The sequence below is a fragment of the Mchenga conophoros genome, linkage group LG12 (assembly GCF_057382185.1).
Source record: "Mchenga conophoros isolate Kocher_MC1m ecotype Shallow Benthic linkage group LG12, M_conophoros_male_GT1.1, whole genome shotgun sequence".
In the NCBI taxonomy this organism is placed as follows: domain Eukaryota; kingdom Metazoa; phylum Chordata; class Actinopteri; order Cichliformes; family Cichlidae; genus Mchenga; species Mchenga conophoros.
This window is the reverse complement of record NC_140537.1, coordinates 19,880,266-19,903,381: the sequence shown is the minus strand read 5'-3', so window position 1 is coordinate 19,903,381 and position 23,116 is coordinate 19,880,266. Positions and strand designations below refer to the sequence as shown.

General features: G+C 42.1%; 2 protein-coding genes across 2 annotated transcripts; one reads left to right on the top strand and one right to left on the bottom strand.

Moving 5' to 3' along the window:
• The first annotated feature begins 593 nt into the window (after window positions 1-593).
• pole (polymerase (DNA directed), epsilon) lies at window positions 594-17,985 on the top strand. The gene is made up of 48 exons (XM_085294289.1): window positions 594-809; window positions 927-1,062; window positions 1,150-1,230; window positions 1,323-1,367; window positions 1,444-1,536; window positions 2,370-2,524; window positions 2,614-2,758; window positions 2,862-2,942; window positions 3,046-3,153; window positions 3,240-3,350; window positions 3,438-3,523; window positions 3,844-3,963; window positions 5,025-5,157; window positions 5,253-5,366; window positions 5,481-5,693; window positions 5,792-5,899; window positions 6,001-6,129; window positions 6,212-6,314; window positions 6,402-6,548; window positions 6,656-6,801; window positions 6,912-7,060; window positions 7,202-7,294; window positions 7,427-7,729; window positions 7,809-8,004; window positions 8,164-8,378; window positions 8,793-8,895; window positions 8,995-9,075; window positions 9,184-9,306; window positions 9,382-9,591; window positions 9,727-9,939; window positions 10,033-10,176; window positions 10,272-10,412; window positions 10,498-10,651; window positions 10,852-10,958; window positions 11,092-11,268; window positions 11,371-11,594; window positions 11,808-12,028; window positions 12,108-12,312; window positions 12,409-12,582; window positions 12,846-12,971; window positions 14,072-14,204; window positions 14,410-14,611; window positions 14,692-14,823; window positions 14,945-15,138; window positions 15,229-15,429; window positions 15,518-15,643; window positions 15,850-15,939; window positions 16,023-17,985. Exons 1-48 carry the CDS (start codon window positions 745-747, stop codon window positions 16,143-16,145), a joined length of 6,879 nt encoding a protein of 2,292 aa, XP_085150415.1. The 5' UTR covers window positions 594-744; the 3' UTR covers window positions 16,146-17,985.
• Window positions 17,491-23,116, bottom strand: p2rx2 (purinergic receptor P2X, ligand-gated ion channel, 2). Its single transcript, XM_085294290.1, has 12 exons — window positions 22,844-23,116; window positions 22,200-22,335; window positions 22,047-22,118; window positions 21,890-21,965; window positions 21,707-21,803; window positions 20,477-20,557; window positions 20,253-20,406; window positions 19,560-19,690; window positions 19,347-19,437; window positions 18,932-18,997; window positions 18,759-18,836; window positions 17,491-18,230 (listed from the first exon to the last, which is right to left on the bottom strand). The coding sequence occupies exons 1-12, from the start codon at window positions 23,008-23,010 to the stop codon at window positions 18,132-18,134; spliced, it is 1,248 nt and encodes a 415-aa protein (XP_085150416.1). The 5' UTR covers window positions 23,011-23,116; the 3' UTR covers window positions 17,491-18,131.

Here is a 23,116-nt window from a genome sequence, read left to right as displayed (position 1 = left end):
ATGGCAAAAGTCTCTTACCGACAGTATACCCACTCGCACCTGAGTGAATTAATTGCCTCTAGTTTTTTCCACAGAAGAGCGCTGACTTCACCCCACACACCCACTACCTTTTCACAGCTCTTCAGCCAATCACCTGGCAGAGAGCAACAAACTACCAGGTGACACTTGTTACACGTGCCAAAGTCCAGACTCAAATCTGATTGAGATCCTTTCGCACAGGGAAGGCTGGATTTTACCAGCAAGCAGTAGTGACTTACATTTGTTGCAAATCACCCCAAAAAACTTTTACTTTTTAAGCAGTTCCATATTGCATAATGTAACTTAAAATTATTAAATCACTTAAAAGTGATTTCGTGTAACTCAATTACACTAAGTCACGTAAACACTTTGCTTTCTAACGTATTGTTTTTATTTTGTTGTTGTTTTGTTTTTTAGAGGCAGATCTATGAGCACCAACGTTACAATGAACACGACATTCAACCTAATTAGATACGTCTCAACACCACCGTGAGGGGTTCATCTCTCTCATTAACGATCTTTGTACTTCCGGTTCTCAGCTCCGTCCTCTCGCGGCAACTGCACGAACGCGCCAAAATAGGAAAACAGCAGGCGAGTCTGTGACAGGCGCAGACAAATCCAGCAGACAAAACTTTCTATTAAAGCGGCGTGTCTTCAAATGCGGCTTCACGCACACGTTTAGCTGTTTTATTTTAGTGTTTTGTACCCGGAACATCGCGATAGAAGATGGTTCTGCAGAACAGTGGACGCTACAAAGCGGACCGAGGACCGAGTGGGGATCCGGAAAACCAGTAAGTCCCAGCAGCTCTAACAGACCAAACGCTTCATAACACTTTCTTATTCAGAATATTAATGGATGACCGAGGACTGTCAGAATTTATTGTCACTGTTGTGTGCGTTTGAACCAGGGATGATGGATCCTCCTTATCGGCCCTCAAGCGGCTGGAGCGCAGTCAGTTCACCGACGAGATGGACGCTCGCTTCGGATTCGACAGGATGAAGGAGCCGGGAGAGAAAACGGGCTGGCTGATCAACATGCACCCCGTGAGTCCTCGCAGTGCGACAGTTTTTCCTTTCTGTCTGCTGCAAAATAAACACTTAACATTTATTTTTGATGCTCTGCATTTGTAGGCAGAGATCCTGGATGAAGACAAGAGGATGATCAGCGCGGTGGACTATTATTTTATACAGGAGGATGGAAGCAGGTTCAAGGTGTGTTTGGGGGGAAAGCAGAGCGCTGTAACGCAGCTTATTAAATGTCCTGCATTTTACATTTTCTCTCATGTGTTCTGTCTGTGCTGTAGGTGTCTCTGCCCTTCAAGCCATACTTTTACATTGCGACGAAAAAGGTAAGTTAGTGACTGTGATTATGCCAAGTGAACATTTTTTAAAAAAAGTAATAAATAACAAAATGTGTATGTCCAGAACTGCGAGAGAGAAGTCATCTCATATTTATCTAAGAAGTTCCAAGGAAAGGTGGCAAAGCTCGAAATTCTCCCAAAAGAGGACCTGGAGCTGGTGAGAGTTTAAACTGACTTTAAGTTATCTAATAAATAAATAGTGAGTAAATAAATAAGTCAAATAAGTGTAGATAAATAAATATTTTCTATATTTATTTACACAGAATTAGTGAAGAAATAGTTGGTGGTTAATTAATGGATGATTTTTGACAAGAGCACCACCACAACACATTTTCACTCATTTAAAAATCTAATCTGTTTATGTATGCTCACCAGACACTTCATTAGATATGCCTCACTAGTACTGGGTTGGAAGGCTGGATGGATCCATGCTTTCATTTTGCTTATGTCAGATTCTGACTGAACCATCCAAATGTGGCATCAACGAGGTGTACTGCCACGTACTGGATATTTTCCCTTTTTTTTGGACTATTCTGTGTAAACTCTAGAGATGTTTGTGAAGGAACAACTCAGCAGATCAGCAGTTTGTGAAATACTCAGACCAGCCCGTCAGGCATGCCACGTTCAGAGTCTGTTAAATCATCTTTCCTCCACATTCTGATGCTCAGTTTAAACTTGAGCGGGCCGTCTTGACCACGTCTGCTTGTTTTTATGCATTAAGATGCTCCCATGTGATTGGCTGATGTGTTACAGTGAGCAGTTGATTACCTGTACCTAAGAAAGTGGCCAAGTGAGTGCACGCATTTAAGAAAAATCTAAAATATATATCCCCTTTACCACTGTGGCACTCTTGTCCTTAGTATTTAGTGTCCTTAGTATCAGTGTTTTTGAAGGTATCGTGAACAGGTTGCAGTATACTTCCCTATTGGCTGCTAGTGTTGACTTTGTGCAGCCACTCACATGCTGATTCTGCTGATCTGGTGTCTCCAGCCAAACCACCTTGTCGGACTGAAGAGAAACTACATCAAGCTGGCGTTCAACACCGTGGACGACCTCGTGAAGGTCAAGCGTGAGATTGCCCCGGCGGTACGTAAAAACAGAGAGAGGGAGCAGTCCAACGATGCCTACACCTCAATGTTGTCAAGGTATCACCGAACCTTCGTTAGATTCCTTTGATGTTCCGCCTGACGTTTCCAGCTTTATAATAACCCCCGACACCTTTTTGTCCTCTTAGTGCGCTATCAGGTGGCAACGTGACCTCAGTGGATGAAGACGGGATGTCAAAGAGTATTTCAGATCAGTTAGACAACATAGTGGACATGAGAGAGTATGACGTGCCCTACCATGTGCGTGTGTCCATTGACCTGAAGATCCACGTGGTAAGATCAACTCTATCAGGTTCCAGTGTTTTCCAGTGAGGTGTTCCTCGACACCTGTGCACCTGTGCGTGCTCTTCTTATCTTAACTGTCTTTATTTTTCAGGCTCACTGGTACAATGTTCGAAACAGAGGCAGCGCTTACCCGCCAGAGATTGTACGGAGAGACGATCTTGTGGAGCGACCGGTATCAGGATTTTGTTGTTTTAAGCCTTCCATCATTCATTCGGAGTTATACTGAAGTTTTGATTTATGTCGGGGCTTTTCTGTGAAACGTTGTTTCCCTGCAGGACCCTGTCGTTTTGGCGTTTGACATCGAGACCACCAAGCTTCCGCTGAAATTCCCAGACGCAGAGACGGATCAAATTATGATGATCTCCTACATGATAGATGGACAGGTAAGGTTCATTTGCGTTTGATTTTTCAAGTTATTGTTACGTTCCTGTTTGTAGTATCATCTAACAGTCCTTGTGTTTTCACGTAGGGGTTTCTGATCACAAACCGAGAGATCGTCTCTGAGAACATTGAGGATTTTGAGTTTACCCCCAAACCTGAGTATGAAGGGCCATTCACTGTTTTTAATGAGGACAATGAGGTATGTAGCCACTAACAATAAAGCATTGATGAATAATAGGCTGCTGTGTGTTTCTGTCAGTTTAATAACACGCTGTAACGGTTGCAGGCAGCTCTCATTCAGAGGTGGTTTGATCACGTTCAAGAAACAAAGCCAAACATCTTTGTGACCTACAATGGAGACTTCTTTGATTGGTAAGCCTATTTTCTGTTTCTGTAAAAGCCAGTTACTTACTTTAAAGGTGAAGTGGGTAGAATACATTACAGGCAGTGGCTGCAGTGAACACTTTTTATTATTTTTAAGTCCTTGGTTTCACTTCAGCTCGAGCAAAAGTGGCCCAAGCACCAGTTCTTTGTGACAATAGGCAGCTACGACATAATGATGAAGCTGTTAATAGTGAATTATTTAAACTGTTAAAAAGCTGATTATATTAGATATTCAATATTCTTATTCTGTTTGTTATGCTGATTACTTTTCTTGATCCTCCACCTCTCCTCATACTGTTTCTCTCTAGGCCTTTCATTGAGGTTCGGGCTGCCCTCCATGGACTGAGCATGCACAGGGAGATCGGTTTCCAGAAAGATAACCAGGGAGAGTACAAGGCCAGTCAGGCCATCCACATGGATTGTTTAAGGTGTGCAAAAGTTTTACACTCTTAAAATGATAAGCATACACTTTACCTCCACCAAGGAGGTTATGTTTTTGGTAACATTTGCATGCATCTCTTTCTGTCTGTAGCTTTATAACTTGGATACGATGAATCTTGTGTAATGTCTATTGTCAACACATAGAAAGCATTTTATAAAGATTTAAAATCTCATGTTTAACCACACTGGAGCGGTTCGCAGCCGAGTGTAACGCAGCGGGAATGAGGATCAGCACCTCCAAATCTGAGGCCATGGTTCTCAGCCGGAAAAGGGTGGAGTGCCCACTCCGGGTCGGGGATGAGTTCCTGCCCCAAGTGGAGGAGTTCAAGTATCTCGGGGTCTTGTTCGCGAGTGATGGGAGAAGGGAGCTGGAGATCGACAGACGGATTGGGGCTGCGGCTGCAGTAATGCGGACGCTGCACCGGTCAGTCGTGGTGAAGAGGGAGCTGAGTGTAAAAGCGAAGCTCTCAATTTACCGGTCGATCTACGTCCCTACCCTCACCTATGGCCACGAGCTGTGGGTAGTGACCGAAAGAACGAGATCGCGGATACAAGCGGCGGAAATGAGCTTCCTCCGAAGGGTGGCTGGCCTCTCCCTTAGAGATAGGGTGAGAAGTTCGGCCATCCGGGAGGGGCTTAGAGTAGAGCAGCTGCTGCTCCACATCGAAAGGAGCCAGCTGAGGTGGTTCGGGCATCTGGCAAGGATGCCCCCTGGGCGCCTCCTGGGCGAGGTGTTCCAGGCATGTCCCACCGGGAGGAGGCCCCGGGGCAGACCCAGGACACGCTGGAGAGATTATATCTCTCGGCTGGCCTGGGAACGCCTTGGTATTCCCCCGGACAAGCTGGAGGAGGTGGCTGGGGAGAGGGAGGTCTGGACCTCTTTGCTTAGGCTGCTACCCCCGCGACCCGACCTCGGATAAGCGGATGAAGATGGATGGATGGATGGATGGATGTTTAACCACATTTTAACACATATAATCAAAGTAAATGTTATATGTAATGTTGGTTTTTCATATATCCAACTTCAAACCTCCTTATCCTGTATCAGGTGGGTAAAGAGAGACAGCTACTTGCCGGTGGGAAGCCACAATCTGAAGGCAGCAGCGAAGGCCAAACTGGGTTATGACCCCGTGGAGCTCGACCCAGAAGAAATGTGCCGCATGGCAACCGAGGAGCCGCAGGTGCAGAACTAAACTCCCGTCTTTATAAAATAAAAACCGGAATCATTTTAACGGGATGTTAACTTTCCACTTACTTTTCTCTTTCTTCCTGTCAGACTCTAGCAACCTATTCTGTGTCAGATGCCGTGGCCACATATTACCTGTACATGAAATATGTCCACCCCTTCATCTTCGCTCTGTGTACCATCATCCCCATGGAGCCCGATGAGGTTCGTCTATGGCGTGCTTTGCAAAAGATTAAGTAGAGTTCTCTTCTTTTTTTTTTTAAAGTGCATTTTACTAATTACCAGTCTCTCTTTTCTTGCGTTGTTCACCTGTTTCAGGTGCTGCGTAAAGGTTCGGGAACGCTGTGTGAAGCTTTACTTATGGTGCAGGCCTTCCACGCCAACATCATCTTCCCCAACAAGCAGGAGCAGATCTTCAACAAACTGACAGACGACGGCCACGTCCTAGACTCCGAGACTTACGTGGGCGGTCACGTGGAGGCGCTGGAGTCTGGAGTGTTTCGGAGTGACATCCCGTGTCGTTTCAAAATGGTACAGTCTGCTCAATTCTCAGAGCTCACTCTTCATCAGCACTTGTTTGTTTTTGTTTTGTTTTTTAAACGTCGCTCTCATTTTTGATGTTGCAACAGAACCCGGCTGCATTTGACTTCCTGCTGCAAAGAGTTGAGAGAACGATGCGTCATGCCATCGAGGAAGAGGAGAAAATCCCTCTGGAGCAAGTCACTAACTTTAACGAGGTTTGTGGAGGAGGGGAGTTGCCTCTGTCTGTCTTTTTTAATAAGTTACTCAAGTTTTTTTCTGAGCTTGAAATTCAGAATTAACGCCGATATTTTCTCAGGTTTGTGACGAAATTAAGAAAAAGCTGACGTCCCTCAAGGAGGTTCCAAACAGGATTGAATGTCCCCTCATCTACCATCTGGACGTTGGGGCGATGTACCCCAATATTATTCTCACCAACCGCCTTCAGGTTATTACTTTATTAATCAAAAAATGCTCACAATCACATCTAGAAAAGCATTAAATTTAGTCTTTATCTTCTAATTTTGTAGCCATCTGCTATGGTTGATGAGGCCACGTGCGCTGCCTGTGACTTCAACAAGCCTGGTGCCACGTGTCAGAGGAGGATGACCTGGCAATGGAGAGGCGAAATCAGTAAGTTATCTTTGGATATTTGTACTCTGCTTTTAAGCGATTTGGGGGGGAAACGAAACCTTTGTCTCTCGCTGTCTCTCTCTGCAGTGCCCGCCAGCCGCAGTGAGTTTCACCGCATCCAGCAGCAACTTGAGTCTGAGAAGTTCCCGCCACTGTTCCCCAACGGTCCACCTCGGGCTTTCCACACGCTCAACAGGGAGGAGCAGGCCAAGCATGAGAAGAAACGTCTTGCAGGTTCCTCTTTTCTTTTTGGCTCCTTATAGTAGACTTTGACTATAAGTAATGAAAATAGTGGGTTATCAGGGCTAAAGTTAGTCCTGACTTTATTTTTTTTAAATCAGACTATTGTAAGAAGGCCTATAAAAAGACACACGTCACCAAGCTGGAGGAGCGAGTTACCACCATCTGTCAGAGGGAGAACTCCTTCTATGTGGATACTGTAAGAGCTTTCAGAGATCGCCGTTATGAATTCAAAGGACTTCACAAGGTATTGTAGCTATTTGATCAAATTATACCTGATCTGTCTCATTTATGTATTTATTTTTTTTATAGTTACGTGCGGTAAAGGTTTTCTTTTCGGTGCTACCTTTGCTTTAGGTGTGGAAGAAGAAACTTTCATCAGCTCAGGACAGTGGAGACGCCGCTGAGGTGAAGCGCTGCAAAAACATGGAGATCCTGTACGAATCCCTTCAGCTCGCTCACAAGTGCATCCTCAACTCTTTCTACGGCTACGTCATGAGGAAGGGGTAGGAGCCGGCCGCAGTTTTCATCAATCATCACAGATCCACTTGCGCTGTTACCTGAGCTTTTCGCTGCAGTCAGTACTGAGTGCTGTTGACTTGATGCTCTGTTTTTTTTTTTGTTTGTTTATTTTATGTTTCCATCAGGGCCCGATGGTACTCTATGGAGATGGCCGGCATTGTGTGTTTCACTGGAGCCAATATTATTACTCAGGCCAGAGAGCTCATTGAGCAAATAGGGTGAGTTGCATAATTCTTGCCAGCATGTTGGCTTTAATTGAGCTCACGCACTTTACAGTATATATTTTATGCTGCGGGTCAGTTTATTCAACTATAAAAATGCTGCAATAAATCTCCTTCTCTGTGACACAGGAGGCCTCTTGAGTTGGACACTGATGGTATCTGGTGTGTCCTCCCCAATACCTTCCCGGAGAACTTTGTGGTGAAGACCAGTAACGAGAAGAAGACCAAGGTGACTATCTCCTACCCGGGTGCCATGTTGAACATCATGGTAAAAGAGGGATTTACCAACGATCAGTACCACGAGCTGGTCGACCCCGCGTCCGTCACTTACAACATCAGGGCAGAGAACAGCATCTTCTTTGAGGTGGACGGACCGTATCTGGCAATGATCCTGCCAGCCTCCAAAGAGGAGGGCAAGAAGCTGAAAAAGAGGTAAGGAGATAATTTTGTGAAATGATTTGTGGCCTTCTTACAGGGTGTAATTAACAAAGGGAGTCGCCTTTCTTTTTAGGTACGCTGTGTTTAATGAGGATGGTTCTTTAGCCGAGCTGAAGGGTTTTGAAGTGAAGAGAAGAGGAGAGCTCCAGCTCATCAAGATTTTTCAGTCGTCTGTGTTCGAGGCTTTCCTCAAAGGAACTACTCTAGAGGAGGTCTACGCTTCAGTGGCCAAAGTGGCCGACTACTGGCTGGATGTACTTTACAGCAAGGTGCATATCTCTGATCAGGTTCTGATAACTAGGGTCTCCTGTAACAAGGTGTTTTTGTCATATTTCTGAATTGTATTGTTCAGCAATCGTTTATTAGAATAATTTTTATAGAAAATGCATAACAAAAAAACTCACTGGATCATTTCATGTGTGATGCAGGCTGCCAACATGCCAGACGCAGAGCTTTTTGACCTGATTTCAGAGAATCGGTCAATGTCTAGAAAGCTTGAAGATTACGGTGAGCAGAAGTCCACGTCCATCAGCACAGCTAAGAGGCTGGCAGAGTTCCTGGGGGATCAAATGGTGAAAGATGCCGGTCTGAGCTGTCGCTATGTCATCTCCCGAAAACCTGAGGGTTCCCCTGTCACAGAAAGGTTCGACAGTTGCCGCTAAAGTAAACTTATCGTACCGTACTGAATATGTTAGATGGTAAAGCAGGGAAACCTTTAGGCTGTAGCTACACTATAATTGGTAAGTTGCTACTGTGTGAGTGTGCGGTGCCTCGGTTGTCAGGTCTGGTTTAAAAAACCAAAACAAAAATGAAAAGATGATAACGTCCACAATGCTAATATTGAGACTTCAAACTTCAAAATCTGTCACATCAGACTATTGCAGCAATACCATATTTAAAAACTAGGCTACTGATTCGATAGGTTTCCTGGTGTTACACAGCACCAAAGACTTTTCTTGAGCTCGCTTTCCCATTTTTGAATATCCTTAGGAAACTAGCGATCTCTAATACGATCAGAAGTTAAAGCCATCGGCTCATTTTTGCTTCTGTGCATCAGGGCCATTCCTCTAGCCATCTTTCAGGCCGAGCCGAGCGTCAAGAAACATTTCCTTCGCAAGTGGTTGAAGATGCCCAGCTTGCATGACATGGACATCCGCTCTGTGAGTTTTAAGGGTAAAATTAAACGCGAATAACAAAGACAAAAATGTTCAAGTACTTTCATGTCATATGGTTTTTTGGTTCTTTCTTTTTTTTTCCAGATCCTTGATTGGAGCTATTACATAGAGAGGTTGGGTAGTGCAATCCAGAAAATCATCACCATTCCTGCTGCTCTGCAACAGGTAAAATGTTTAAAAAATAAATAAATAAACAGAAAACTTAAAACTAAATAATTAATTTAATTGATTAAGAAAATAATAATGGCACCTTCCACTTTTTATTTCCATAAGGTGAAGAATCCTGTTCCCAGAGTGAGGCATCCTGACTGGCTACACAAGAAACTCCTGGAGAAAAATGACATATACAAGCAGAAGAAAATTAGTGAGCTGTTTACCAGCGAGGGCAAGAGACAGGTAAGGTTAACCTCACAGTAAAGTGTCAACCACTAAGCCTTATTGTTGCACTCTAAATGTCTTCCTCGCTCTCAGATTGCCCATCAGCCTCTTGAAGCAGGTCCTGCTGCTGACATAGAGGATTTTGGGATGCCACCCAAACCCCTGCAGCCAGCTATCCTTATCAGCACTAAGCGGAAGCGGGCGTCACACGGAGACGACAGCCAGGTGGAGTCTCAGGATTTAGAGCTTACGCAGTCCTGGCGAGAGATCCTGGGACCGCCCCCTCCCACGGGAAAAACACGGGTAGGAAAGCAGAGGTTTCAGTATATTAAGCTTGAGACATTTTCATGCAATTCCAAATGCACTTGTAGTGCATTTGAATCCAAGATGTTCCAGCGGTGAATGTTAAAAGGTTCAAACAACTTTTTCTGTGTGCAGGAGGAACGTCAAGTTTGGCTGCGCTACCATAAGAAAAAGTGGGAGCTACAGCTGAAGCAGAGAAAGGAGAGGAAAAAGAGGAGGAGGCTGCTGGATGGGGAGGCTCAACCAGTGGGCGGAGGAGTGATCAGAGGTGGTCCCATCACAGGCCTGGGGAGCTTCCTCCGCAGAACAGCTCGCAGCATCCTCGATATGCCGTGGCAAATTGTCCAGGTAGTGCAGAGCGATCCTGTTATCATCCACAAATAATTTAATAATGTAAAGATATTGATCTTCTCTATTTTTACTTCTTCTTTTTTTTCTCAGATTGCAGAAACTAGTCACCCTGGTCTGTATAAGCTTTGGGCTGTGATTGGAAATGACCTCCACTGCATGAAACTCAACATCCCACGTGTCTTCTACGTCAATCAAAAAGTCCCAAAACAGGAGGAGGGAGCGACGTACAAAAAGGCACGCTACAAAAAAATGCATAAAATAATGCAATGACATCACTGTGACTATAGAAGAAGTTACCCAAAATAACTATCAGAGCTGTGTGATTACAGGTGAATCGCATGCTGCCTCGCTCCAACATGGTTTACTACCTCTATGAGTACTCTGTGCCAGAGGACATGTACCAAGAGCACATCAATGAGATCAACGCAGACCTCTCTGCACCTGACATCGAAGGAGTCTATGAAACACAGGTCAGTGTAATTTTTTACACTGCATAGTGTCCGTGTTATAACTGTATAGTACTGGAAACAGAACGCAGCGAGTCGTTTGTTTCAGGTTCCTTTGCTGTTTCGAGCTTTGGTGCAGCTAGGATGCGTGTGCATGGTCAACAAACATGTTGTAAGAGATATGGCCGGAAGGGAGGCTGACACGTTTGATCTGGAACATCTGGAGATGAGGTCGCTGGCCCAGTTTAGCTACCTGGAACCTGGTAAGAGTCATTCAGACACTTTAGATTTAAAAGTTTTGACAGCAGACTTTTGATGGTCATAAATGTCACAATTTAATATTTACTTTTTTTGAATATTTAGGTTGACCTAAATTATGACTTTTCCCTTTAGTGAAAAAGAAAACCGTTTCACTGCAATTACTTGTGAATTTTGATCTGCAACTACTATGTTTGCTTCTCAGGGAGTGTTCGCCACATGTATTTGTATCATCACAGCCAAGGCCACAAGGCTCTGTTTGGCCTCTTCATCCCCTCTCAGCGCAAAGCTAGCATCTTCGTCCTGGACACGGTAAGAATAATGGGCTTTCTTTGAGTGTCCTCTTTGTTTTAGTACCAGAGAAGAAGTCTGTTTTCCTCTCAGTACCATCATGACATTTAATTGCATTGAGAATAAAGCTCAGTTGTTGGCTTGCATTTTTTAGGTTCGAAGCAACCAGATGCCCAACTTGAGTAACCTCTACACAGCTGAACGCACGGCACTCCTGGAGAAAACGACGGAGGAGCTTCTGCCTCCGGAGAAACACAACTTTGAGGTGCGGGCTGAAAATGACATGAAGGCGATCTCACGTGCACTCCAACGAATACTCCTAAACTACAAGGTAAAATAATCTGGTTATATTTAACATTTTTATTACTTTTTAATCTTTAAGTTTCATGCGACTAAATTTGCAAATGCCTGCTTTGTTTGTTGCTGTTGACAGGAGGAGCGCCGTGGGCCCACCCTCATCGCAGTGCAGTCAAACTGGGAGTTGCGTCGATTGACGGCCGGGATGCCGGTGCTCGAGGAGTTCCCGGTCGTTCCGGTTCATGTGGTTGATGAGATCAGCTATAATGTGTTGGACTGGCAACGGCTCGGTGCCCGGCGCATGATCCGCCACTACCTCAACCTGGACAGCTGTCTGTCACAGGCTTTTGACATGGCCAGGTATGATCTGCATGTTTCTGCTGAGTTTCCCTTCACACATAAGGTTGTTCCAGACGGAGAGGAAGATTTTTTTTTTTTTTTTTTGTAAGAGGACACTATAAACGTCTTACATGCTAACTTTGTGGTTGTAGCCTCTAATAAAAGATTTATCCAGGCAGCAGAAATTGTTGTAAAACATTTTCAAGCACTTTTGAATTGTTCTTTTACTTTCAGATATTACCACTTACCTGTGGGGAACTTGCCACAGGATGTGTCCATCTTTGGCTCAGACTTGTTTTTGGCAAGACATCTACGGAAGCACAACCACCTGCTATGGCTTTCACCCACATCCAGGCCTGACCTGGGAGGAAAAGAGGCTGATGACAGCCGTCTGGTGATGGAAAATGATGACAGAGGCTCTGTGGAGATCAATGCTCAGGGATGTTATTCAACAGGTACAAAAAAAAAAAGGAAGAAAAAGGAAATCACTAGAGGGATTTTTGAAGTCTGTCTTAATCATCATCTTTCGTGCAGCATGTGTGGAGTTGGACCTGCAGAGCCTGGCGGTGAACACCATCCTCCAGTCTCAGCATGTCAACGACATGGAGGGCGGAGCCAGCCTGGGCGTCAGTTTTGATGTGATTCAGCAGGCATCTTTGGAGGACATGATGTCAGGAAACCAGGGAGCAAGCGCTCTGGCTAGCTACGATGAGACAGCTCTCTGCTCCAACACCTTCAGGTGTGTAAACTTCTGTGTTTGAGCGCAGGATTTGTGTTTTGTGTTTTGCTCAAACCACAATTTTCATTGATTAATTTTTCTGGGTTCTCTGAGCAGGATCTTAAAGAGCATGGTGGTGGGATGGGTCAGGGAGATCACACAGTACCACAATGTGTATGCAGACAACCAGGTGATGCATTTCTACCGCTGGCTGCGCTCCCCCAGCTCGCTGCTGTATGACCCCGCCCTGCACCGCACCCTGCATAACATGATGAAGAAAGTGTTTCTGCAGTGAGTGCCAAATCCTTTATACTTCAAAAATGAAATCTGAAAGCTTTCTTTTGAAATAATGGTAAACTCTACATCAGTAGGACTTCACCACTAAGAGAAAGCCCTGGTATTTTTAGGTTGTTGCTGTTGGTGTTGTTTGTGTTTTTGTTTTTTACGTTTTAAACGTAAAACTTTATTAGAAAATTTGACGATGTGAACTCTGATTCATAATAATGCTTTCAGTTTCCATTTATCCAGACCTCATTCTCGCATTCTGGCCTTAGGTTGGTTGCAGAGTTCAAACGTCTCGGCTCGACTGTGGTGTACGGAAACTTTAATAGGATCATTCTGTGTACTAAAAAACGCAGGATTGATGATGCCATTGGCTATGTTGAGTATATCACCAACAGGTCAGTGTTTTTTAAATTCTCCAGTCTGATCTGGGATGACCAGAGTTTTAGTTTTCACATGTTTTTATTTTCAAAATCAGAATGAATCCCAGTGAGAAATTATTTTGTTTCAATACACAAATTTTGTTTATAAAACAATATATACAATTGAGGCCCTAAAAGTGCCATGTTAAATTTAAATTAAATATTCTAAAGTTAAAACAGTACTTTAACTGTATAGACAAGATGTAAGTGAAAATAGTCCAAGTGTCAATACACTTAATTTTGAACATTTGATGGCAACAGGTAAGAATTATGTCTTTATTTGCAACCTCACAGAATAAACTCCAGCTGTAACATTAGTGCATCACATCACTGGAAATTGAATGTATTTTCTTGATGATGCAGAAAATGTAATTATGTTACATTTGATCTTAATCTGCTGCTAAGTTTGTTTGATTTTTAGCTGATAGAAAACTGATAATAAAATTGATCGGTTCCATTTTTGTAGGCTGTTAACATCATTTATCAATAAAATTCATTCCCTCTGATTGGATCACAAACTAAAGTGATTTTGCACGTCTCCTTTAGTAAACTACTGGAGAAAATCAGATCCAATCAGATGTAAAAATGCATGCATGTGTTCACAGCTGTTGGCTATTTTGACATATTAACAATAGTATATTAGTAAAATGATGCATGATGCAAAGCAAGAGCCAGAACACTAAAACCAGAAAAACAAAAATAATCTATTAGAAGAGCGAGACGGCAGGGATTGTTGTGGTTTCCATCAGCTGAAGTGATTTCTGTAAATTAAACCCAAAATGGGAGAACTGCCCATTAAAATAATGGATGTGACATTTAAATATTGACTTTATGACAAAATATGAATATAAAATCAATATTGCTACTCAGAGATACATACCTCCTGGGATTTTGGTTCTTGAAATATTGTTGTGGTTTTTTTCCCTGGTTTTCTGAAAGTATGTGACTAAAATAAGCACCAATACCTTTTAAATGTTTGACTTTTATTGTTTACAACTTTTGAAAGTCTAATTTCCTGTTTCCAGTCTTTTACGTGTAACCACAACATCTCACATTTCTAACCGTTTCTCTTCTAGCATCCATTCCAAAGAAATTTTCCACTCTTTGTCCATCTCCTTCTCGCGGTGCTGGGAGTTCCTGCTGTGGATGGACCCTGCCAACTATGGTGGCGTGAAGGGCAAACTGCCCTCCAGCGTCATGTATGGAGAGGTACTGCCAGATGCTGGAGGTTTCTTCCTGTTAAAAGCGAGCTTTTTCTTCCCACTGTCGCCAAGTGCTTGCTCATACAGGGATGTCTGATTGCTGGGGGTTTGGGGTCTTTATCTTACAAACTACAGCACCTTGAGGCGACTCTTTTTGCGATTAGGCCCTGAACTGAATCCATCTCCAATGTTGTTGTTTTGTTTTTTTGTAGGAAGGAGCCCAACAGAAGAAAACCAGACAAGAGGAGGGGGATGAGGATGGCAGTGAGGATGAAGATGAAGAAAATGCTGAGGAGGAGGACGGAGATGGAGAGACGGATGAAGTAGAGGATTTGATTGAGAGTAACTGGAATATCATGCAGTATCTTCCTCAAACCGCCTCCTGTCAGAAGTACTTCCTCATGATCGTCTCAGGTAAAAGAAGGAAAATCTCCCAACATTCTTTTTCTTTGCTTTCTAAGTTACTAACTCTCAAAACACCTTTACCTTGCCAGCGTACATTGCAGCGGTCTATCACAGTATGAAAGAGGAGCTGAGACGTAACGGCCCAGGAGCAACACCAGTAAAGAGACGTGGCAACAGCCAGGCTTCCCAGCAGGCAATTGGGGATCTGAGTGCACTTCCTGGTAAGAAGCTGATCAGGAAGCTGTTGTATGTGCTAAAGACGTCTGTTGTATTTCTCTGGGACTGCAGATTACGCTCAGCCGAGTGTTTAATGTTTACGGCTTTAAAAATTCTCTTCCACAGGAATGATCTCCTTCTCCCAGGAGTACGTGTCCAGCGAGCTGACACAGAACATTTTCACCATCACTCAGAAAATCCAGAAGAAGGTCACTGGTACCAGGAGTGTTACCCACACCTCAGAGATGTTCCCCATCCTGCCTGGGTCACACCTTCCACTCAACAACCCAGCACTAGAGTTTATCAAATATGTCTGCCAGGTAAAAAAAAAAAAAAAAAGAAAAGAAATCTGCTCCTTTTTTTTTTTCCTCAGCGGTTATTTATATTTCCCCCATCCCTCCCTTGTTTAGGTTCTTTCACTAGACGCCAACATTGTAAATCAGGTGAACAAGCTGAAGAGAGACCTCCTACGTCTCGTGGATGTTGGAGAGTTTTCAGAGGAAGCCCAGTTCCGTGACCCGTGTAACTCCTACATCCTGCCAGAGGTTATCTGTCACCACTGCAATTTCTGTCGGGACCTTGACCTCTGCAAGGACCCGTCAGTGGCACAGGTAAGAGTACAATAACTCCTGATAATCACATTTCGAAACTGTGAAAGTCAGAAATCTAAATGAGATAAACTTGTTATCTTTTCCTCAGGATGGTTCAGTTTTGCCTCAGTGGTTCTGCTCCAACTGTCAGGCGCAGTATGACACCGAGTCTATTGAGATGGCTCTGGTAGAAGCTCTGCAGAAGAAACTGATGAGCTATACGCTGCAGGATCTGGTGGGTAAAATAGTGCTCAGTATATCAAAACACCTGGCAAAATTTAAGCAATGAAATGATAAAAAAAAATGCACTCACTACTTCTGGTTGTTTGTTTGTTTGTTTTTCTTAAAAAAGCAAAGTTTTCCTGGCAGTAAAATCTAACTTGCATGCTTTTTGACAGCCCATTTTCCAGAAGGTGCCTCACAGGTTTTGTTCAATTTCAGGTGTGTAGCAAATGTAAGGGAGTGAAGGAAACCAACATGACCCTCTACTGCAAATGTGCTGGAGACTTTGACCTCACCTTCCCAGCCAAGGTTCGTACTTTGAAGCACACGGCACCATTCTGTTCAGCGTTGAACGCATATTATTGACACTGCTGTTTTTGGTCTGTTTACAGAGCTTCTCTGAGCAGATCACGGTGTTTAGGAACATAGCATCCCACTACAACATGAGCTTCCTGGAGGAGACCATAGGCTGGCTGCTCGTTATGAGCCCTCAGATCAACCAGGGTGTTCACTGAATATGAGCTTCACTGACACTTCCTTCACTCCATCCAAATCAGGAAACAGAGTGCTGAAATTCATTTTTGAGTTTTAGCAAACTTCAGCAGCATCGGTCTCTGCTTTTTGCTGTGTGATTGTGTAACCAAGATGATTCCCCTGTAAATATGTTTAGATTGTATTAGTTATGCATGTGTATGAAGATCTTCACTGATAATAAATGTGTTTTTCATGTGTCTTGGTCTGCTTGTGATTGCTGCAGTTCTGTATTTTTCCTAAATTACATCTACTCTGTCGTTACGCTGTCTCAGTTTTCTCCTCCCTCCCTCGGCTGCTAATGTGTCTGCTGTAAATTGCGCACAGCTTCAATTACATGACCTGCATCCACTCTAATTTCTTCTGCTGTGAAACGTGACTAATGTTGCCTCATTGCATGTTGCGTAATCTTTCATTGTTTCTTTGGTTTGGCGACAGTGAAGAAGACTTTGACAAATCTAACTTCCTTTTTTTTTGTTGAGCAAATTTTAACCTTGCAGACTGAAAAAGATAAATTTCTGGCTGGTTGGAAATTGTTTTTTTTTTTTTTTTTTGTCGTTATCCCATATGGGAAATATGTATCTGGTAGTGAACGTTATGTATGTCTGCTTTAGAATTGCCTTAATCCACACATCCCCTTCACTTTAAGTTCATTGTTTCACAGATGACTCACGTTACCTCCTGGTGGGCGTCTCCCAGACAAGTAATCACATTTCAGACTTAACTGCTGTACAATCAGATTCACTTCTTTGAGGTTCTCATAGACATGCTCTGCATGTATGTTGATAAAATGAAATGATGAGAGCAATTTTGTGCTCTTAAATGACTTATTTGCATCAGGATCTCAGCAAATGTTACATTTAGTTAGTATGGTTTGTCAGACAAATTACAAAAAGCTATTTAAGCTGTATGCTGTGAATCTTCACAATTTTTTTTTATATGGTGCAAGTCTACAGTTTCCAAAATGAAGTGACTTTCTGCCAACCTTCATAGCAGATATTGATCATTCAACTTGAGTCTTAAATTTTTGTGGGTTTTTTTGTTGTTTTAAACCACTGACATCTGTATTGCTCCTTGGCAACCAGATGGATTCACACTTCCCCACAATCTTGTTACAGGAACCATTTTATGGGAAATGTCTGCATTATTCGATTACTGTTCATTGCCCTCCTTGTGTTTCTCCTGGTAGTTTCCTCCTGTGTGCTGAGCACATCAGACTGAAAGAAGGAAATGAATCAGAGCCTTCAGATGCTTCAGTTTTATCTTTGTCACAATTTCATGATTTTGTTTTTCCTTTTTAAAAAGTCCCACCAGTCTTTATGTTTGAACCAAGTTAAAGGTTATTTATTGTTGGATTGAATGTCTACAATACATCGACATATGCTGTATGGTTTTTATTTTTTGGTAGCACTTTAGAATAATGCCATACTATCAAACATTATTAAGGTATTAGCAAGTGACCAAATTCATCATTTACATAGCATTACTCCTCCTTAGTATGGCCTTTATAAATACTGATATATTATTATGACTATGATTATTACTAGCAGTGATGTGGTAGCAGTGATAGCTGTGCATGATGGATAAACATCTGTATTTATAAACGGCATACTAAGGAGAAGTAATGACATACAAATGATGAATTAAGCACTTACTAATGTTTCCTAGTGTGGCGTTGTTATAAAGTGCTGCCAGTCTTTTTCTCATGACAGTGTACTGAAATGGTTTCCTGTTTTCAAAATAAACACATTCTCTATATGCTGTTAATATATTCTGAGGTCGTGTCAAGTTAAAGAGAACTAACTGTCTTATGCAAAGATTTCCACAGGGATCTCTTTCTTTTGCCCGTTTTTATCCCCACTAACATCAGCACAGTGTCAAAGTGAGCTGTCACTGACACCTGAGATGCAGTTGCTGTTTGCCACAGTTGGTGGTGGGGAGTCCATGCACTTGGCCAGCGAGGACTTTGGTCACAGCGGTACGCCGTCTGACAGGTCAGAATGGTTTGAGCCGAAGCTGTTGATGTAGCTGAGCTCTGTGGGTATGGGATTTGTGGGCTCCTTGATCACCTGTGAAAGGCAGAAGATGTTATTAGACAAACATCTCACAAAATAGTCCCTAAAAATAAGAAAACAGTCACCAAAACACAGCTATACAGTTGTATGATTTGTGCCTGGAGCAAAGTAATGAAGCCAGTGAGTTTCACAACGTGTGTTAGAGTCTCATGGTTATTGTCCATAAAATGACAAATGTAGCCCTGACTTTGACCACAGTTAAAGTGAAGACCTATTAGCTGACCATTAAGTCTATGCTTGATTAAATCTTGAACAATATTGTAGGAGCAGCGCTTCTTGTGAATTGTGAAAAGATATACAACAGACGCCTCCCCATGACCTCAGCTCATCAGTCCTTCAGGCTGATGAGCTAATAATTGACAGCATTCTCCACAAGACCTGGAGACAAACTAGATTTCTTCTCTGGATGGACGATTTCATTCTATTTATAAAAGTCTTCTACTGGATATAGAAGCAGATTCACAAAAACAAATGAAACTGAGTTGCGTTTAATGAATAACGCTCTCTTTTTTTTTTACTCACTTCATCAAACTTTCTCTCACTGTAGACTTCATTCTTGTCGATAAATGTCAGCATGATCCAGTCGCAGATTATTGTGCACTACAGAGAGGGGAGATGAAGCAGAATAACAGTTACACTAATTGAACGGTGCCGCTTTAATGTCTCAGGATAAAAACAAATTAGTCAATACTCACAATCCCAACAGAAGTCATAGCAGTCACTGTGCTGATGATGGTTGGAATAGGACTAAATTTACCAGCCTGCACAAAAATGACACACAGTTGTTATGGAGTCGTACATCTAGATAGATAGATTTTTTCTTTGTTCCCACACTCAGTAGACTGAAGCACTTGTTTATAGGGGGTCCTCTGATTGTTGCGGTGTTCCCTGTATTATTGTAGAGTCTTTAGCTTACAGCACGTTGAGGTGACTGTTGTTGTGATTTGGCACAAATTGAATTGAAATATTGGGGGGAAAAAATCGTAGAAAATTGAAAATGTTTGTAATACTAAAGAGTTAATTCCTAATAAACAAAAAAAAAAACATAACATAAAAAAATATATTTTGATAGATACAACAATAAGCAGGTCTAAAGTAGAATCTACTCACATGTCCATGAACTATGATGTCTAGACGGATACCAAAGGCCTTGATTAGTGTCCGAGTTTCTTCCCCATCCTTACTGTAATATTTGGCAAACCTGTAGAATTACACATAAATTATTACAACAAGAAAAAAAAACAGGTGAGCACAGCAGCAGAGCGTTTTAAAGACTGTTTTAAAAATAAAGTATAAAAGTCAGCGTTGGACGCCGGTGCTAACCTGTAATAATAACCAGCGTCGGGCAGATCCTTTCGGAGGTCAAGGCGACGGAACGAGTATGTGGGTTTACAGTGTGAGGGATCCAGATCCAAGTTACACTTCCAGTTGATGAAAACACCGATCACTCCTCCCTGAACTCAGACAGCATGACAGTAGTCATTTTTAACCCTCGTGGGTGCCATTCTTAAGACATCATGTAAACAGCAATAGCCCAGGAGAAGAATATAAAGTATTCAAACTTTATCAGTAACACAAATGAAATACGTGCCTGAGTACTTTCTGGGCAAATCCTAAAATTAATCTTGGGAAAATTCAAACACCAAGACACCAATCAGTTTAGAATTAACTAATGAGAAATTTGTATAGAGACGGCACAAACCATAATGATATTACCACATAAGAATCTGCAAAACTATAAAATAAGTTTCATATTTACTGAAGTGTTACAATAGCTGATTTGGGACAAATTGCAAGAATGGCCTTTCTGTCTAAGTTTTATATGTCTATTTTATGTCTATATGAATTTTATTTATAGAGACATAAATTTATTCTAATTTCTATTGTAATTCTAAGATTTGTTCTAATTTTAGATTGCTGGCTGGGGGTTGATGTTGATCCACACATTTTTAAATGAGAAACACTCTCCACAAATGAAATATTGTGAACACCATGCAGTGCAGGCATCATACTCACGGTGTTACAGAGCTCACTAAAATTCTCCCTCGCTTGTGCTGCGATGTATCCCAAGCGGAAGATGGGACAGTAGGGGTCACGCTCCTCATCATAGTGACACTTATTCAGGTATCTCTTAATGTCTCGCTTGTTTCGGGCATCCTTAATGTTTCCCCTGCCAAAGACAAGAACATCAGTATCTGCAGCTTAAATGTCCAGAAGTATTAACTTCTATGTGACCCTACCTCAGCACTTTAAATTTGGGGAAGTGGATAGAGTTCCTGATGAACACTGTGAAATTGATGGCTTCCTCTAATGGTGGTTCTCTGTTGAAGACAGCAAATATTTAACATTTCCTTAAAGTGACCTTGAAGTGGTTCTTGCATCTGGTTCAGGTTACACAATTTGTTTGACTGGTTTGGTCATCATTTGGTCAAAGTAGTGACCAAGCAACTGATAATATCTTGTCTCCAAGGAAGCACAGTCGATCTGTTTTCTCACATAGAGAAGGTTCTTGGTTCTTTCATAAAGCCCAAAATATGTGAACTTTATTGTGTTTTACTCATGTGGATGTGTCTTGATGACTAGTTTTTTTTTCCAAGCTGTATTTAATGATGACTTAATATTTAATGCTTTACTAATTTTTCTGCTTTGCCACCTGTCTTTTTGTCAAAATCATGCATCAAGCCAAATCTCTTGTAAATTTTACTTTTCACTCTTGCTGCTATCATAATCACAAATCACCTCTGACACCCTCCACCCTGCCTGCACTCTCCTCTTCGCCTCTCTTGTGCACTGTGGATTTAAATGTTTTTAAACAGGTTTTTAAACTCATCTTACTTCACTACCTCTCCTCCTTGCAGCTTCACTGTAACATCTGTTTCCCTCATTTACACACGCATTCTGTTTGCTTCCACTGACTTTAATATCTTTTTTCTCCAGAGCATACCTCCACCTCTTCAGGCTCTTTTCCACCTGCTGCCTACTCTGAGCACAGATCACAATGCCTTCTGTGAACATTACAGTCCACAGAGACTCGTGCCTGACCCTATCTGTCGGCCTGTCCACCACTGCAAACAAGAAAGGGCTCAGAGCCAATCCCTGATGTAATCCCACCTCCACTTTAAAAACATCTGTCACTCCTACCACACAACTCATCCTACATATTCTTCACCAGCCTCTCAATTCCTGAAGACTACTAAAAGAAATTACAAGAAAGCTTGGCTGAGTGTGTTCAGTAAATATTGACTTTCAAGCTTGTTAGGACTGTACCATTTTGTTTTTGCCTTCATTTCCATGTATGTTTGCACATGTTTTAATAAATCGCTGCACCAATTCGTATTTTATTTCATGTTAGTTTCCCATGTTTTTGGATATTTAGGCTCAGTTTGAGTCTGTTTAGAACTTATATGGATTTTTAGAGCAATGCATATATACCTGACATGATGCTGATGATTCTGTAGCACCCATCTTACCGTACTACAGCGTATTCCTCAATCGGACACCAGCTTTGTATCTCACAGGTTTTAAAGGTGTGGTTGTAGTACTGAACACATCTGCCCGTCCTTCTGCCTGTAGGAAAGTGTTTGAAACAAAGGGTGGCAAATGCAAACCAAAAAAGGCATGAAGAAAAATTAGATGAGAAGTGAAAACATTACCGTGGCCACTGAAGTTGACTTCCCCTTCAACGCAGTCAGAATCGGTGGTGCAGTTGGCATTGGCAACATTAAAATGCTAAAGTGAATAGAGAAACATGTCAGTGATGGGAGGGAAAAGGTGTCTTTGTTACTCAGTAGATTTTAGTTGACCTCTCACCTCAGCACAGGTGCCTTGTCTCTGATTGAACGTGAATTCTCGTCTCAGTATTGTGCTAATCACATCGCCACCCTAAACAAAAAGGGGAAAAAAAGACTTAAAGTGGTTAACTCAAGCATGAGCTATGCAGCACAAGTTTAATGAAGAAATCACCTCTGAGGGTTGGGCATACTCCACAGTGTCCAGGATCTCATCTCCATGAATTGCTGAGCCTTTCATGAGAGTATAAACAGAGCTCTCTGGACGGGTTTCGCTCTCTTGGTATGCTTTCTGACTTATAAAGACATACCTTCAGGATGATAGAAGAGACAGCGGTAATATCACATTTTCTACCATGATGTCAGTTTTTATTGGAGGTGTCATGTTACACTGGATCTGCTCAGCCCTCTTTGCTGAAGCCAAGAAAAGGTGATGATGTACTTTAATTCAGGGCATTTCGTTTATTTCAAATCTGAAACACTTTACATCTGTTCTCCTTGGATAGCATTTAAATCTCTGATAATATAGAGAGGGGATGAGCCACACTCAGTTGGATTGTTGAATTTTATGCTGTTAATTGCAAATGAGATGCATTTCCTCCCCACAAAACTGCACTACATGAGTTCAAATTTAAAGCCGTAGTGTATTTATTTTATCTGCATGAATATTATTCATTAAAAATTTTACTGTAATTAAATTTAAAAGAACCAACAGATCTAACAGAAAAAATGTAGAAAAGACAAAATAAACCTTTGAATTTCATATATTGTCCACACACCTGGTCATTAGACATGCAAAAGTACAAACATGAAGCTTACCATATGAAATAAGTGATCACAAGAAACTGAACACCCCTGTAAATTACGCCAAGAGTTCTGTTCTTAACCACCATCACCTTGGGGGTCTCATAGTCCCAAAAGCCATGAATATACTCCTTCAGGAAGTTATGTAGCCCCATGATGATTTTATGGCACGTTTCCGTCATATCCTCAGATGTTCTTGTGAAGTCTTACGATTGAATCTGTATATTTAGCTTTAAATATCTGTCATTGTGTCTTTTTCTCCGCTCCAGCCTGCATTTCTCTCAAGCA

What these genes read in the sequence shown, in the direction of transcription:
- pole (XM_085294289.1), top strand. Translation starts at nt 745, where the DNA reads ATGGTTCTGCAGAACAGTGGACGCTACAAAGCGGACCGAGGACCGAGT. An exon ending in ATGACATGGACATCCGCTCT is followed by an intron (nt 8,896 to 8,994) that starts GTGAGTTTTAAG and finishes TTTTTTTTCCAG; the next exon opens with ATCCTTGATTGGAGCTATTA. An exon ending in GGATCTGAGTGCACTTCCTG is followed by an intron (nt 14,824 to 14,944) that starts GTAAGAAGCTGA and finishes TCTCTTCCACAG; the next exon opens with GAATGATCTCCTTCTCCCAG.
- p2rx2 (XM_085294290.1), bottom strand. Translation starts at nt 23,010, where the DNA reads ATGACGGAAACGTGCCATAAAATCATCATGGGGCTACATAACTTCCTG. An exon ending in AGTCAACTTCAGTGGCCACG is followed by an intron (nt 21,804 to 21,889) that starts GTAATGTTTTCA and finishes ACTTTCCTACAG; the next exon opens with GCAGAAGGACGGGCAGATGT. An exon ending in GTGAGAGAAAGTTTGATGAA is followed by an intron (nt 18,231 to 18,758) that starts GTGAGTAAAAAA and finishes TGCCTTTCACAG; the next exon opens with GTGATCAAGGAGCCCACAAA.